The sequence below is a fragment of the Blennius ocellaris genome (genome assembly GCF_963422515.1).
Source record: "Blennius ocellaris genome assembly, chromosome: 6".
NCBI lineage: Eukaryota > Metazoa > Chordata > Actinopteri > Blenniiformes > Blenniidae > Blennius > Blennius ocellaris.
This window is the reverse complement of record NC_137655.1, coordinates 4,505,331-4,518,660: the sequence shown is the minus strand read 5'-3', so window position 1 is coordinate 4,518,660 and position 13,330 is coordinate 4,505,331. Positions and strand designations below refer to the sequence as shown.

The following is a 13,330-nucleotide window of genomic DNA, read 5'->3' as shown; positions in this document are numbered from 1 at the left end:
CGCCCTTCTCCAGGAAGTACTGGCGCCCGCGGTAGTTGGGGTTCTCGTAGAAGATCCAGCGGCCGTCGAACACCTTGCAGGAGTTGACCTCCTTCCAGCCGAACTTCTGCGGGAGCGACGGGCAGTCCTCGGTCGCCTCCAGGGACTGGCCCGTGAAGTCGGCCTTCTCGTACAGCTGCATCTTGTGCTGGGTGCCGCTGGTCTGCAGGCCCGAGGCCCCGGGTGGAGAAACAAAGACGGGAAATGGTGAAAGTTTACATCCATCAAACGTCACAAAACGTTGAGAGAAATACCCATAAAATACTGAGCAAAGACAGAAAATAAAACATGAAAAATTGCCACACAGACACATTTTTCAGAGCTACAACAAACCGGTAAATGAGAAATATCTACAACAGAGGAATTAAACTCACTTTAGTTCTATTGCATTAGGAAAAAGTTTTGATTCAATGCAATTCGCTGTGAAAATGTTTCATTTCAGCCTTGTGCCATGTTTAGACGTCCCATTTTTGAAACTTTTGCAGCTTCTACCAAGCGTGTATTGATAAATTCACCCTCACAGGTTTGATTTGGACCGACTGCTACTTTGCTAATAGGGTTTCAGTCTTGTCTCCCATTGAAACACTGTAATCCGGACAAACTGGCAATCTAGAAAAATGACAGTAAATGTAATGTTTACACTCTGTGGCGTCAACTCGTGGATTATAATGGGCAATCCGGTGAGCTTGAAAAAGTCCAAGCGTAGAAAATAAAGATTAAATTACAAAAATCAAGTTCAAATGTTACAATGGAGAGAATGAAGTCATTGCATCACAGTTATGACCACCTGTCCTACACAGTGTGTTCCCACCAAGATGTTAAGTCTGGAAATTATGCAGTTAAATGGAGAAAATAACAATTTTTTTAATTTATTTTTTTACTATTCAAATCAGGGTTGTCAAATATGAGGCCCGTGGGTCAAAATTGGCTCACAAGCGGCTCCAATTTCAAACAAAACATCGATTTAAAAAAATTAATAATAACAATCGGAAGCGTAGCAGACACACTACAACGCTGAGACATTGGTGATGCTGCCATGAGTTCGTTACGTCAAAACAAACTGGCCTGAAAGCCAAGATGTGAGTTTGTGAAAAGATGCAGAATGCAACATTAGCTATAGGAGAAGCTTCTTTGGACATTTCACTGTAAAAGTATCAATAAAGTGCCAGCAAGACATAAGAAGTGTTAATAAAGTACGAGTAAAGTGCCAGCAATAGTTGAAAGGTATCAATAAAGTACCTGTAAAGGCTAAAAAGCATTATTAAAGTACTAGTGATAGTTAAAAGGTATCAATGGAGTACCAATAATGGCTAAAAAGTTACATTAAAGTACCAGTAACACTGGAAAAGCATCATTAACCCACCAGTAATAGTTAAGAAATGTTGGTAAAAAAACATAAAAGTAGCAGTAATTGTGGAAAAGTATCATCAACCCACCAGTAATAGTTAAGAAATGTTGATAAAAAACCATTAAAATACCAGTAATAGTGGAAAAGTATCATCAACCCACCAGTAATAGTTAAGAAATGTTGATAAAAAACCACTAAAATACCAGTAATAGTGGAAAAGCATCATCAACCCACCAGTAATAGTTAAGAAATGTTGATAAAAAAACCACTAAAATACCAGTAATAGTGGAAAAGCATCATCAACCCACCAGTAATAGTTAAGAAATGTTGATAAAAAAACATTAAAGTAGCAGTAATTGTGGAAAAGTATCACTGAAGTACCCATAGTGGCTGAAAAGTATCAATAAAACACCAGTAATAGTTAAGAAATGTTGATTAAAAAAACCATTCAAGCAGTAATACCAGTAAAGTACCAGTAATAGGTAAAAAAAACATCAATAAAGAAATAATAAAATAAAAAAACAGAAGCAGCTCATTTGAACGCCGTTGATCGTTGCATGAAAGAAGCTGCGTGTTTGTTTGACCCGAGCCTGTTTTTGTTTTTGTTTTTTATGAAAACGCCGCCGCGGTATCGAGGAAAAAAAACCCTCCCTCCGCAGCATCGACACCACATCGTGGCCTCATCCACTTCCTGCGCCCTCGTCCGTACGGCCCGGCGCCGCGGCGTCGGGCGCGGCCGCACTCACAAAGTGGATCATCTTGCAGGAGCTGAGGCGGTCGTTCACTCCCATCCAGCGCTGGAACTCCGGGTACTCCCCGCGGGTCAGGACGTACTGGTAGCCCATGTAGTTGGGCCTCTCGTACACCACCCAGGCGCCGCTCTCCACCCGGATGGAGTTGCAGTGGCTCAGGTAGGCGTGGAAATCCGAGCAGTCGCTGTCGCACTCGTAGCGGCGGCCCTGGAAGTTCTTGTCCTCGTAGAAGATGATCTGGAGGACGCCGGGAGAAAAGGTCAGAGGTCTGGCGGGGGAGGGGTGGGGGGGGGGCGGTGGCTGGTGGCATCGGTGTGGACTCACCCTTCCCATGGTTGGATGTGGAGTGTGGCTCGGCCTCGGTGCTGCTGGGTGATGGTGCTGTTGGTTTGTTCCCCCCCTGAGGTCTGGATGTTGCCCCGGCCTGGCGGCCGCCGCCTTTTATACCCGCCGGCCCTCCCACGTTTACAAACAGCCACGGCCGGGCCAAACAGGGGAACAATCGCTTTGTCATGAAAATGAGATCCAAAAATTGAGTCAGTGATTCTAGTGCTATTCAGTTTTTCCAGAAATGCGGGGGAAGGATTACGGCATAAAGGCCGACCGTGGCCAAACGTCCATTGACCCTGCCGCCGCTGTGCCGGCGGAGTCCGGTGCCCGCGCTGTGACACATGCCAGCTCCGGCCAGCGTGCCCCCACCTGGCCAGGACCTGCCCACTCAGGACTTATCCCTGCTTTTTTGGATGGATCCAGACAGCTGTGTAAAGTGTGCAAAAAAAAAAAAACACAGCAACAGCACACAATGAAAACATCTTAACTCCTCCTTTGATAACGTCAAAGAGATTCGGGAAAGATGAAAGCACTTTATTGAACGTGAATCCTGCATGAAAAGTCCTCCGACTGTTCGTTATTAGGTCCGTCTTCGTTTCTTTGTCACTTTTTACAAACTGATGGGTCACGACGAATCAGTAGAAACCGTAGAGCAGGTTGATATTTTCAAAGTTGGAGGTTTAATCACCCATGTTTGTGTTTTGGAGCAAGACGCTGAACCCTCAAGCAGCTCGCATGAAAATTTGTTTTAAAGCCATGCATCAGTTCCGAAGCCTCAGTGTGGAATCAGCACGAGTGGCACGGTGGAGTAGTGGTTCACACGTTCTTGTTTTTCCTTTTACACTCTGCCCACGACCTTTATTCAAGATGTCCGCACAATGTTTTCGACACAAAACTTTGGTTTTGAGCCTCCGCTCACACGGCAACGGTGCTCGGAGGCAATGACGATACAGCTTCAAGGCGCAACTTTCTGAAAATGCCACGACTCCGTGGAAATGGGGGGGATAAAGAGCGATGGAGCCCGAGCGTTTTCAAAAAGTTCCACCTCAGGAGCCATTTTTTAAAAAGTGGTGTCGACATGTACACAGACTCCCAAAACACAATGAAAATTTAGCATTTATACTTGAAATCATTGCCATTTAAACAGAGCTTGGTTCCCTTTGGTTGAACACATAAGGGGTAAGGAGACAATAAGGCACAGCGGACAACAATGAAGGTCGTCCTTGTAGAATAGGACACCAGAGAGGAATAAAATAACTACAAACCAGGAGAACGAGGATGAAATCACCGGTAGAAATTAGGAAAAACACTAAAATATTGGTAATTTCCCCAAGTCTTGTCCTGACCTTAACTTTAAGAGTCCAACAACTGAAGAAATTGGATTATTTTCTTAATAAAGGCTTTGTGTCTGAGTGGTGCTCGGTTCCATTAACTTAATAAATTAGATTGAACTCGAGGAACTTGATTCATTTGAAATTTTACAAATTGAAGCAATTCAGTTAAGTTGGTCCAACTATTTCCAACAACTTTTTTTTTTTTTCAGTGTCAGCTGTGGACGTGAACGCTGGTCTCGCCTCAACCCACAATCACAGTGTTGCCACAACAAATCACACTTTGGAAACAACTGGGCATTTGAATTCAAGCGCTAATCAGTAATACTAATAAACTAGAACATTTTGGATTCGATTTGTTGCGAGTCGCCAACTAGGATCCCCGTGCTGCTACTACTAAGTAGGTTCAAAGCTCCATCATTGTGTGTGTGAGATAAAGTACTGGTAATAGTTTAAAACTATAAATAAAACACTAGAAATAGATCGATTTTATTAGTGAAGATGGACTATATTCACAGTTTTGTTTTGAAACCATGGAAAGAGCAGAAACTCTAGTTTTCAAGTTGCACCACTAGTGGATGCTGTTGCTTGTTTTATGGAATAAACCACACAGAAGAACTATTTACAATGGCCGCGGTGCGCATTTACAGTTAATACAGACATTAACAGTCTGATTTTTTTATTCTGTGTCCTACAATAAAATTGGACTTTGATCCAAATGCTGGTCTTGGTCTAGGAAGAGGAGGAACTGCGATTTTGTTCAAAGCTACACTGTATTTTTGTTCTTTATTTTTCTGTTTTGCTCTTGGTTTTGATGGTGAATGTTTCTGTCTTGGAGAAAGCTTTACATATCTTGATGACTCTTATAAGTAATGGTTGTATGACTTTCTGGACCCCGGGAAGAATAGGAGGATCCTGAAACAAACAAACAATGAACAATTGGTCTCCATTGGACTCATGCATATCTAACTGTCCCCGAGAAAGCAAAGCCTCGGCCAATATATTGCATCTTGTATACATATGTATTGCTCTATAGATGCATCTCTGTGCAGGAACAGCATACACAAACACTGGACATGTCTATCCAAACATAATGGCGAGGGCTGCGTTCCTTTTTATGTTTAGGACGTGCAATTCTTGCGTGATTGCATATTCTTGCACAATCACATGTTATTGCGCACTCCCGTCGTAGTAGGCTGTGATTCAGCTCGCGTTTTCATCGGTACAGTCTGCACGCAGCAAACTTCATGTCGTGGCCTAAGTCTACTTAGATTTGTATCACGTGGTGTGGCGATCTGTGCGTTAGAATAAGATTGTTAGAATCGCACAGTCTGCAGGAGCCTTAAACACAAGAAACAGGCCACAGGGTGCAGCAGCAGGATCAATCACCACAAATATCTCACACTGTCTGATATTCATCACATGTTGTCTTTGGTCGCACGAGATAAGACCAAGTATTTCACTACGATTCTGATCGCTATCTTTTGTCTGCAACAACCGAAAACCGCACAGCGTGTCACGGTCTTTACGGGGACGCTGTTCCTTTAAATGTGGGCGGTGCTTTGTCTTCGGAAGGGGCGGGGCCTCCCGGTGGGCGGGCTCTCTCTGACAGGAGGAGGAAGAAGGCCGGTGACTGGCAGCGGGATCCGAGCTTCAAAAAGCCGGCTCGTCGTCTCTTTCGCTCTCTCCGCGACACTTCCACCGGGATCCATGGCTGCCAAAGGACTGAACCTGTGTAACGTGTGCTGCCTGCTCCTGTACGTGAGCACGGCGGTGCTGGCCGGGTGAGTGTCTCTGCCGAGCGGCGGTGAAACGGCATCTCCAGCTGGTACACATGTTGGACTGTGATTGGTGCAGAAGCGGTGTTTCGAATGAGCTCGTTTCCCTGTTAACTGGTGACCTACTTTCCTTTCGAGTCCCCCGTTGCTGTTAGTAACAGCAGATGTTAAAACCCAGAAATGTCTTGGGATGGATTCGGATATCGGATTTTTATTTTTTTGCGTCTGCTGTTAATAAAATCGGCAGTTGTTTAATTTCTTTCGAGGCTTTAAGGGCTGCTGTTACTAACGGCAACAAGGGAAGCTACAGGAAGTTGCTCTCGGTTAACAGGGAAACCAGTTAATCCGAAACACTGGCGCTCCATGCGTGGAGCGCCCTGACACTCCGAGCTAACCGGCTAAAAATGTGGCCGTGGGGTTATTTAAGCCCGTTTTCCTCATATGTTCGGACTGTAGCGGGCATGTTTTTGGGTTAGCTCAGTGAGCACGAAGCTAACGTGCTAACATACGACAGTACACAGTGGCTAGCTGACAGGCTACCGCCTCATTCATCACTCCTCTCCCCCCTCTTCCTCCCTCCTCCTCCCTACCCGCAGGCGAGATTTCTATAAAATCTTAGGGGTGACCAAGTCTGCCTCGGTCAGGGACATTAAGAAGGCCTACAGAAAGTTGGCCATGCAGCTTCACCCCGACAGAAACCCGGACGACCCCAAAGCTCAGGACAAATTCGCGGACTTGGGAGCCGCTTATGAGGTGAGTCTCCGTCTGAAAGCACGTGACATTCAGCCTCGGCTGCTCAAAAGTTTTTAGCACGACTCGATATACGGCTTCGCTCACGAATAAAGTTGTATTTTTTTGACAGTTGTAGTGAATTACACGTCTGCTCGGACGGTTGTTATTGGAAACGCTGCGGCCATTTGTGATTGGTCGAATGCACCGTGTGGCCGCGTCTGATTGGCTGTGGCTTAGCAGGACGTGGAAAAGTGGGCGGGGCTTGATACAGGGGCGTCAGTTCATTCAAATATAATTGTAGAGAACGGTCATAAATGGTTTATATTATAATTATAATTAGAGCAATATTCGCCGATTTATTCGTATTTTAAAGCAATTTTCAAAACGGCCTTCACAAAAATAATGAATAGATAAATTGATGGCGAATTTGCAATTGTAAAATATGAAATAACTTCTGAAAGAAATGTTAAAACTGACCTATTCAAAGAGCACTTTTTAAAACCGTATACCACAAATCAATTTACAGTTCATAACATATAGCTAATATGGTGAAATTGGCTATAAAATATGGGTTTTACAAAGAAAGTTAAAATCAGACGCTAATACATGAATTCCCTCTGGGGAAAACATTTTTATGGTATTATCAGGTAATTGTACTTATTAATAGGGTAGTACAGTAGTTTACAATGAGTTAAACTTTTTCCATCCCATTTCCTGCCACGTTGAACTTGATATACGTATGCATGTGTAGATGGGTGCGTGTATAATTTGTGTACATGTATATTCATAAAACATAGATTTCTTTCAAAAAGGACTGGCTTGGCTGACTAAATGCTGCCCGGCGTGTTCCCTGACTGGTCGTTCTGTGATCGCAGGTCCTCTCGGATGATGAGAAAAGGAAGCAGTACGACGCGTACGGAGAGGACGGGCTGAAAGAGGGTCACCACGGCTCTCACAACGACATCTTCTCCAGGTCAGTTCCTGGGAATTGCACCACGTGCGCTTTCTGCGAGTTCATTCCACAGACAACAAGTCGTCTGATTTGGAGCCGGTTGGATGGTTAGGTCTTGTACTCTTGTGTTTCCAGAGATATGTATGTACGTATAATTAAATTATTTGGCTTTAAATCACATAATTTATAAGCAATTGTTCTATTTTGTTGTTATATTTAAAGTTCCTCAATCCTGCTGCCGCATAAGTTTTAAAGTATCACCAATTCTACAGACGCTGTTGATATGGAAGCACAGCTACTGACTCTTGCAGTGTGTTATTGTTAATGATTTACTACTGGAGGAAATGTGTCGAGCTGAAGATAAAGGGTTAAATCCACAATGACAAGATTCCCACAGTCGTAGCTTTCCTGGAAAAGCTTTTAAAGCCTTACATCACAATGATCACAAGATGCTGTTGAACTCCTTTTTAAAAAAACAAGCCTGTTTCTAGAAGGATCTCAGCCTAAACTATGCCTCATTCATACTTTCAAATCGTACCTGTTGGTGACGTCTCAAAATGGATCCGGCATGTTTTGTACTGTAACTCTTAAGTGAATCGTTCCGGCTCGTTGTGAGTCGAGGATTTGAGGTTTGTCCTCGTCAGCTGATCCAGGAGGGGAAAAGGTTGCCTGAGCTTTTTCCATTTGCATATTTGTGTGTGAGCTTATGACGAGTGGCATGAAAAGAGGGAAGACGAGAAGAGAGTGCTGCAGTGTGATAACCGGAGACATTTCATGCAAAAATAACTGAGATGTTTTAGGGCTAGAAAGAGACATAAAGTCTGTTTGTTTGTTTTTTAAGACTTCCACTGATCCCTCGCTTCTTTTTCTTTGTTTGTATTGTTTTTTTTTGTCTCGCTGCAGCTTCTTCGGCGACTTTGGTTTCATGTTCGGGGGAAACCGGCAGCAGCAGGACAGGAACATCCCCCGAGGGAACGACATCATCCTGGACCTGGAGGTCACGCTGGAAGAGGTGTACTCTGGGAACTTTGTGGAGGTGAGAACCGGCTCGTCAAGCCACAACCTGCACAACCTGATCTCAGTGGAACCGGTCTCATTCATTTCTTTTTTTCTTTTTTTTTACACTGTACCTTTTTTAAATTTATATATATATATATATATATATATATATATCGTATCGTATGTGTACGATCATACGCCTTAAAAAAAAAGCATGCAAAATTGCACACACAAAAATTAGCGAAAGCTGAACCGTGTTATAGTGAGGGACCGATGTGTATGTGTGTGTGTATATATATATATATATATATATATATGTGTGTGTGTGTGCAGTTTTCCAGTTATTAGGGAGCTGAATACATTTAAAATTAATTCATAAAACAATGGAAAGGAGGTGTATTCCGCCTCCATACGCAGCAGTGGATCTGGTACTTGGCCAAAAGTATTATAATATTTATGACAGTAGATGGAAAAAAGAGTCCAAATCATCTATACAATATACAACGTGTGAAATCTGAAAAGGAGGAATATTGAGCTTTATGTTAATCCACTTACGGAAGTCCGGAAGTCAAAAAGCAAAAGGACAAATAGTCTCACCCTCTTGGTTACAAAAAAACAAAAAAACCACGTTCTTTCAAGAAATTGGCCCACGGGATATAAAATCATTTATTATCCCGAGGCAGTGATTTTATGGAGCTCCACAGCCCGGCCCTGATTGACACCGACGGTAGAAGCTGAGTTGATCTTATGATTTTTAAGTCTTCAAACCCAAAATATCTCCATTAAAGGAGTCGGTCTGTCACTCCACACCGTGTAATTTCAACATGTCAGACCATGTCGGTGTCCTTTTCAACCTTTATATTAAGAAAGTCTCAATATTGCCTCTTAAATGGGTCGTTTTCACCGTCGTCCTCTCAATCTTTTGATTTGTTCCAGATGATATACAAATCAGATTTTGATGAGCTCTTATTGCGCAAGATTTTGCAGACTGGGTCTGAATTCGCCCGATTCTAAATAAAGAAAGTTAAATGGCGCCGCCTTGATCATTAAACTGATTCCTCCTCGGTTTTTCTTCCCTCCCAGGTAGTACGAAACAAACCTATAGCGAAAGAAGCTCCCGGGAAGAGGAAGTGTAACTGCAGACAGGAAATGAGGACGACGCAGCTCGGACCCGGACGCTTCCAGATGACGCAGGAGACGGTGTGTGACGAGTGTCCCAACGTCAAGTGAGTCTCCGTCGGAAAGACGCGAAGCGTTTCCGTTCGCCCGCGGCCGGCTGCGTCTTTACTTCCGCCGCGAAAAACTCCCAAAGTGTCGTGGCTGACGAGGCTCCGTGACGTTTCAGGCTGGTGAATGAGGAGAAAACCCTGGAGGTGGAGATCGAACAGGGAGTGAGGGATGAGATGGAATATCCTTTCATTGGAGAGGGTGAGCTGAATCTTTTTTTGTGCTTTGTTTTTTTTTTTTTATTAAAATTTTTTTTTTTTTAATACATTAGTCATTCCAATGTGTTTTTATAGAGAAAATAGAAAAGCCCAACATATCCACATGAGCAAGCAGGTGTGTTTGCGACTGTGGAAAGGAAAAACTCCGCTCCGAAACCAGACTAGACTGGGTTGGGAGATACATACAATACCCTTGTTAGTGCTACATATATATATATATATATATATATATATATGTATAATTAATTTTTTAAATACAGTAATCACAGTGATCTAAATATTTTCCAACTGCCATGAGATGAAACCAGCCTGAGCAACAACAGAGCCAAAACCAAAATAATCACAACAATGATAACAAAAGCAAAAAACAAAAGGACAAAGAACAAAAAAAAAGAAAAGAAGAGAAACAACAACATGATTTTGATAATTGACAGAACAAATAGCAGAAAAAGTCTACCATAAAAAAAAAATACATATTGCTGTAAAGAGGAAGTTTAAACTGTTAAATGCACCAAATATAAGTCAAATTGAATTGTTTAACATTCCGAGCGCTTTTTTTTTTTTGGTGCAAAATTAAGAAAATATAAATTTTCACACCTTTTTTGGGGCTCATAATTTGCAAAAGTCAATGTAAATTAAGTTTAATATAAAAACATATTGATGATATTAATGAAGCGTTTCATTTAGGAAATAAAAATGACGTGTGTGTGTGTGTGTGTGTGTGTGTGTGTGTGTGTGTGTGTGTGTGTGTGTGTGTGTGTGTGTGTGTGTGTGTGTGTGTGTGTGTGTGTGTCCTCTGGATGTGAATGGAACTGTTGTGGGGGGGCCCGCAGTACCACTTTGACCAGTTTTTTTTTTTTTTTTTTTAATCTAATGTTCCCGCCCTCTGTCTTCAGGCGAGCCACACATCGACGGTGAACCCGGAGACCTTCGCTTCCGCATCAAAGTGTTGAAGTAAGACACAAAAAAAACAAAAAACGTTGCTCGCACGTTGAGGCGACGCTGACTTTTCCTTTTTCCGCAGACATCCGGTGTTCGAGCGGCGAGGCGACGACCTGTACACAAACGTCACCATCTCGCTGGTGGAGGCGCTGGTCGGCTTCGAGATGGACGTCGTACATCTGGACGGACACAAGGTTCCTCCACACGCTTTGCTTATCGACGAATGACCCATAGACGTACATCGCACTCCAGTTTAGAGTCTGAAATGAGCAGAAACTCCATAAAATGCGTTTAGATTTTAAATGATTTATTCCACTAGGAGTTTAAGGCTTTTAGATAATTGGTCAGATGTTATTGTGTTTTTATGTTATTATTAATAATGCATTTGATTCTTATCAAAACACAAAATATAGATGCACTGGTGCATACACACACACACATATAAGAACTTGTAAATAATCGATTTAAATAAATCTATATTTTACGATAATGCATAGACCCACAATAAATGTATCTATAGTGTTTATTCACACGCGTTCAAAGCGACGGCTGCACTGACCCGCTGCGTCCGTCTCCACCTGCCAGGTCCACATAGTGCGAGACAAGATCACCAAGCCCGGCGCCCGGGTGTGGAAGAAAGGCGAAGGCCTGCCCAACTTCGACAACATCAACATCCGAGGCTCGCTCATCATCACCTTCGACGTGGACTTCCCCCAGACGCAGCTGGACGACCAGCAGAAAGACGGTGAGCGTCGTCCAGGAGCAACGGAGGGGAAAAAAATTGGCATTTTTACCCAATATTGAGGTTCTATTTGAGTCGTTTCCACGGTAACAGACTTTTAAAAATGGCATTTTGTAAATGGATGTACCTTTTTACAAATGAATTCATGGTTCAGTTTCAACGAGATGCACAAAGCTAATATTAAATGGAACGTGCAAAAAGTCATACTCGATGAGGTAAAAGGTTCAGAATATCTTTTTTTGGGGAAAAAACGACCGTAATATCTGGACAATAAGCTACTTTTTTTTCCCCGCACAGTTTGAACCCTGCAGCTTAAACAATGACTCAGCTGATTTATTGATTTAAGGTTAACTACCTTCAATACTGTACATGGGTGATGCATTCAGGTGCATCACGTAACTCTGCAGTTTTTTTTTTTTTATATATATATATATATTTAAATTTGGTGGGTGCGGCTTATATTCATGTGCGCTCAATAGTCCGGAAATTGCAGTATGAAATCCAACCAACCAACAAAAAGCAGCTGATTCAAAAGGACAGTTTTTTTAATATATATTCTACATCTTGAAATCAATTAAAAAAAAAAATTCTTTGAGGACATCAGTACTTGACTTTAGATTACAAAATATAAAATTGTTCAAAGAAGAAAATCGACTATTTGTTAATTGGAGAGTTTGACGTTCCCGCAGCGCCGTTATGCTGATGATAAATACTTGTTTGTGTCGTCTGCAGGGATCCAGGGTCTTCTGAAGCAGGAGTCCGTACAGAAGGTTTACAACGGACTACAAGGATACTGACACACACAGCCTGGACTGAATTCTTACCACACACACACACACACACACACACACGTACAACCAACAGGAGCCCGCTCCGTGTTTCTGGCCAGGGTGTATTTATTCTTTTTCAGATTGTTCTCAGGACGACTCGGCTCATTTTTAAATATCTCTCGTCAGCACCACTGCAGAGGTTTTATCTGCGGCGTACAAACCGGGAAGGATGCCAATGTCTTTGATAAAAAAAAAATACTCTTTCTCTTTTTGTTCGTGAACTTCTCCTGTAACGAGGCCATTTGGAGCTCCGGTTCACTTATTTCTACCCAACTAGAGTGTTTAAGATCAAATGAACACTGTTACGAACCACCAGAGACAAATTACTGACAAACTGGACTTATATGTATATATATATATATATATTAGGGTACATATATATATATATTAAAAAAGAAAATTGCAAACTTGTTTCTTCTCCCCCCACTTACTTTTGTTTAATTCCTTTTTTTTGAATGTAACGGCTCCTGAGGAACTCCGGCACAGTGATTCTTTGTAAATAGGGAAGAACGAAGCTCATTTGTTGTTTGTGTTTTTAGTTAATTTATGTCGACTCTCTCACACCCGCCCCTCACGCTCACTGTGACAAGAGTTGACCTCTTCAATTAAACAGTGGACGTTTTTTTTGTTTTTTTTTGTTTTCCTTCCTTTGGAGCCGCGTGACGGAAGATTTTTGTTTTTTTAATTTTTTTGTTTTTCGTTATTCTTTCTTTCTTTCTCAAGCACTTGTGACACTCTCCAGCCCTCAGCTGCCGCTCACAGGGACTTCAGACCGCGGAGAGAGGGACGGTCCATCCCTGCGGTTTCTGGGATTTTTCTCTGCTGCCTGACCCCTCCACCCCAAAAAAAAAAAGAAAAAGTTTTATGAGTGTCGTGGCCTTAAATGTGAACTATTTGGCCGCTTTTTACATGTTTAAGGGATCATGTGACTTTGATTGATGAAATAAAAAGATTTCTACAAAATTCTCGGCTGTCTTCGCTCGTGTCGGCCAGCAGAGGGCAGCAGAGTTAAAGTGGTGAACAAAGCTGAGTTTCTTTTTTGTTTTTTTTAGGGGGGTTAAACTGCACTTGCAGTATTGCGAGGAAGATATTAGAAGTATTCTCTTTATA

The 13,330-nt window shown here is 42.4% G+C and overlaps 2 protein-coding genes across 2 annotated transcripts in view; one reads left to right on the top strand and one right to left on the bottom strand.

The window, feature by feature from the left end:
• The window catches only part of LOC308131393 (gamma-crystallin S-like), a gene marked incomplete at both ends in the record, with an annotated part of 2,883 nt that extends 71 nt beyond the window's left edge, over window positions 1-2,812 (bottom strand). Inside the window, 4 exons of the mRNA XM_080498121.1 lie at window positions 1-202; window positions 2,134-2,407; window positions 2,464-2,644; window positions 2,755-2,812. The exon at window positions 1-202 is cut by the window's left edge and continues 71 nt beyond it. Coding sequence (XP_080354247.1) covers window positions 1-202; window positions 2,134-2,407; window positions 2,464-2,644; window positions 2,755-2,812 — 715 coding nt within the window. The remainder of the gene's footprint in view (window positions 203-2,133; window positions 2,408-2,463; window positions 2,645-2,754) is intronic.
• Window positions 2,813-5,435: 2,623 nt separating this feature from the next.
• dnajb11 (DnaJ heat shock protein family (Hsp40) member B11) lies at window positions 5,436-13,167 on the top strand. The gene is made up of 10 exons (XM_080497693.1): window positions 5,436-5,584; window positions 6,175-6,331; window positions 7,186-7,283; window positions 8,166-8,298; window positions 9,345-9,487; window positions 9,607-9,689; window positions 10,603-10,660; window positions 10,731-10,842; window positions 11,234-11,393; window positions 12,123-13,167. The coding sequence occupies exons 1-10, from the start codon at window positions 5,511-5,513 to the stop codon at window positions 12,185-12,187; spliced, it is 1,083 nt and encodes a 360-aa protein (XP_080353819.1). The 5' UTR covers window positions 5,436-5,510; the 3' UTR covers window positions 12,188-13,167.
• The last annotated feature ends 163 nt before the right edge of the window (window positions 13,168-13,330 follow it).

Coding starts and splice junctions, on each gene's coding strand:
- dnajb11 (XM_080497693.1), top strand. CDS start 5,511: ATGGCTGCCAAAGGACTGAACCTGTGTAACGTGTGCTGCCTGCTCCTG. Junction 6,332..7,185: donor ACTTGGGAGCCGCTTATGAG/GTGAGTCTCCGT, acceptor CTGTGATCGCAG/GTCCTCTCGGATGATGAGAA. Junction 9,488..9,606: donor GACGAGTGTCCCAACGTCAA/GTGAGTCTCCGT, acceptor GTGACGTTTCAG/GCTGGTGAATGAGGAGAAAA.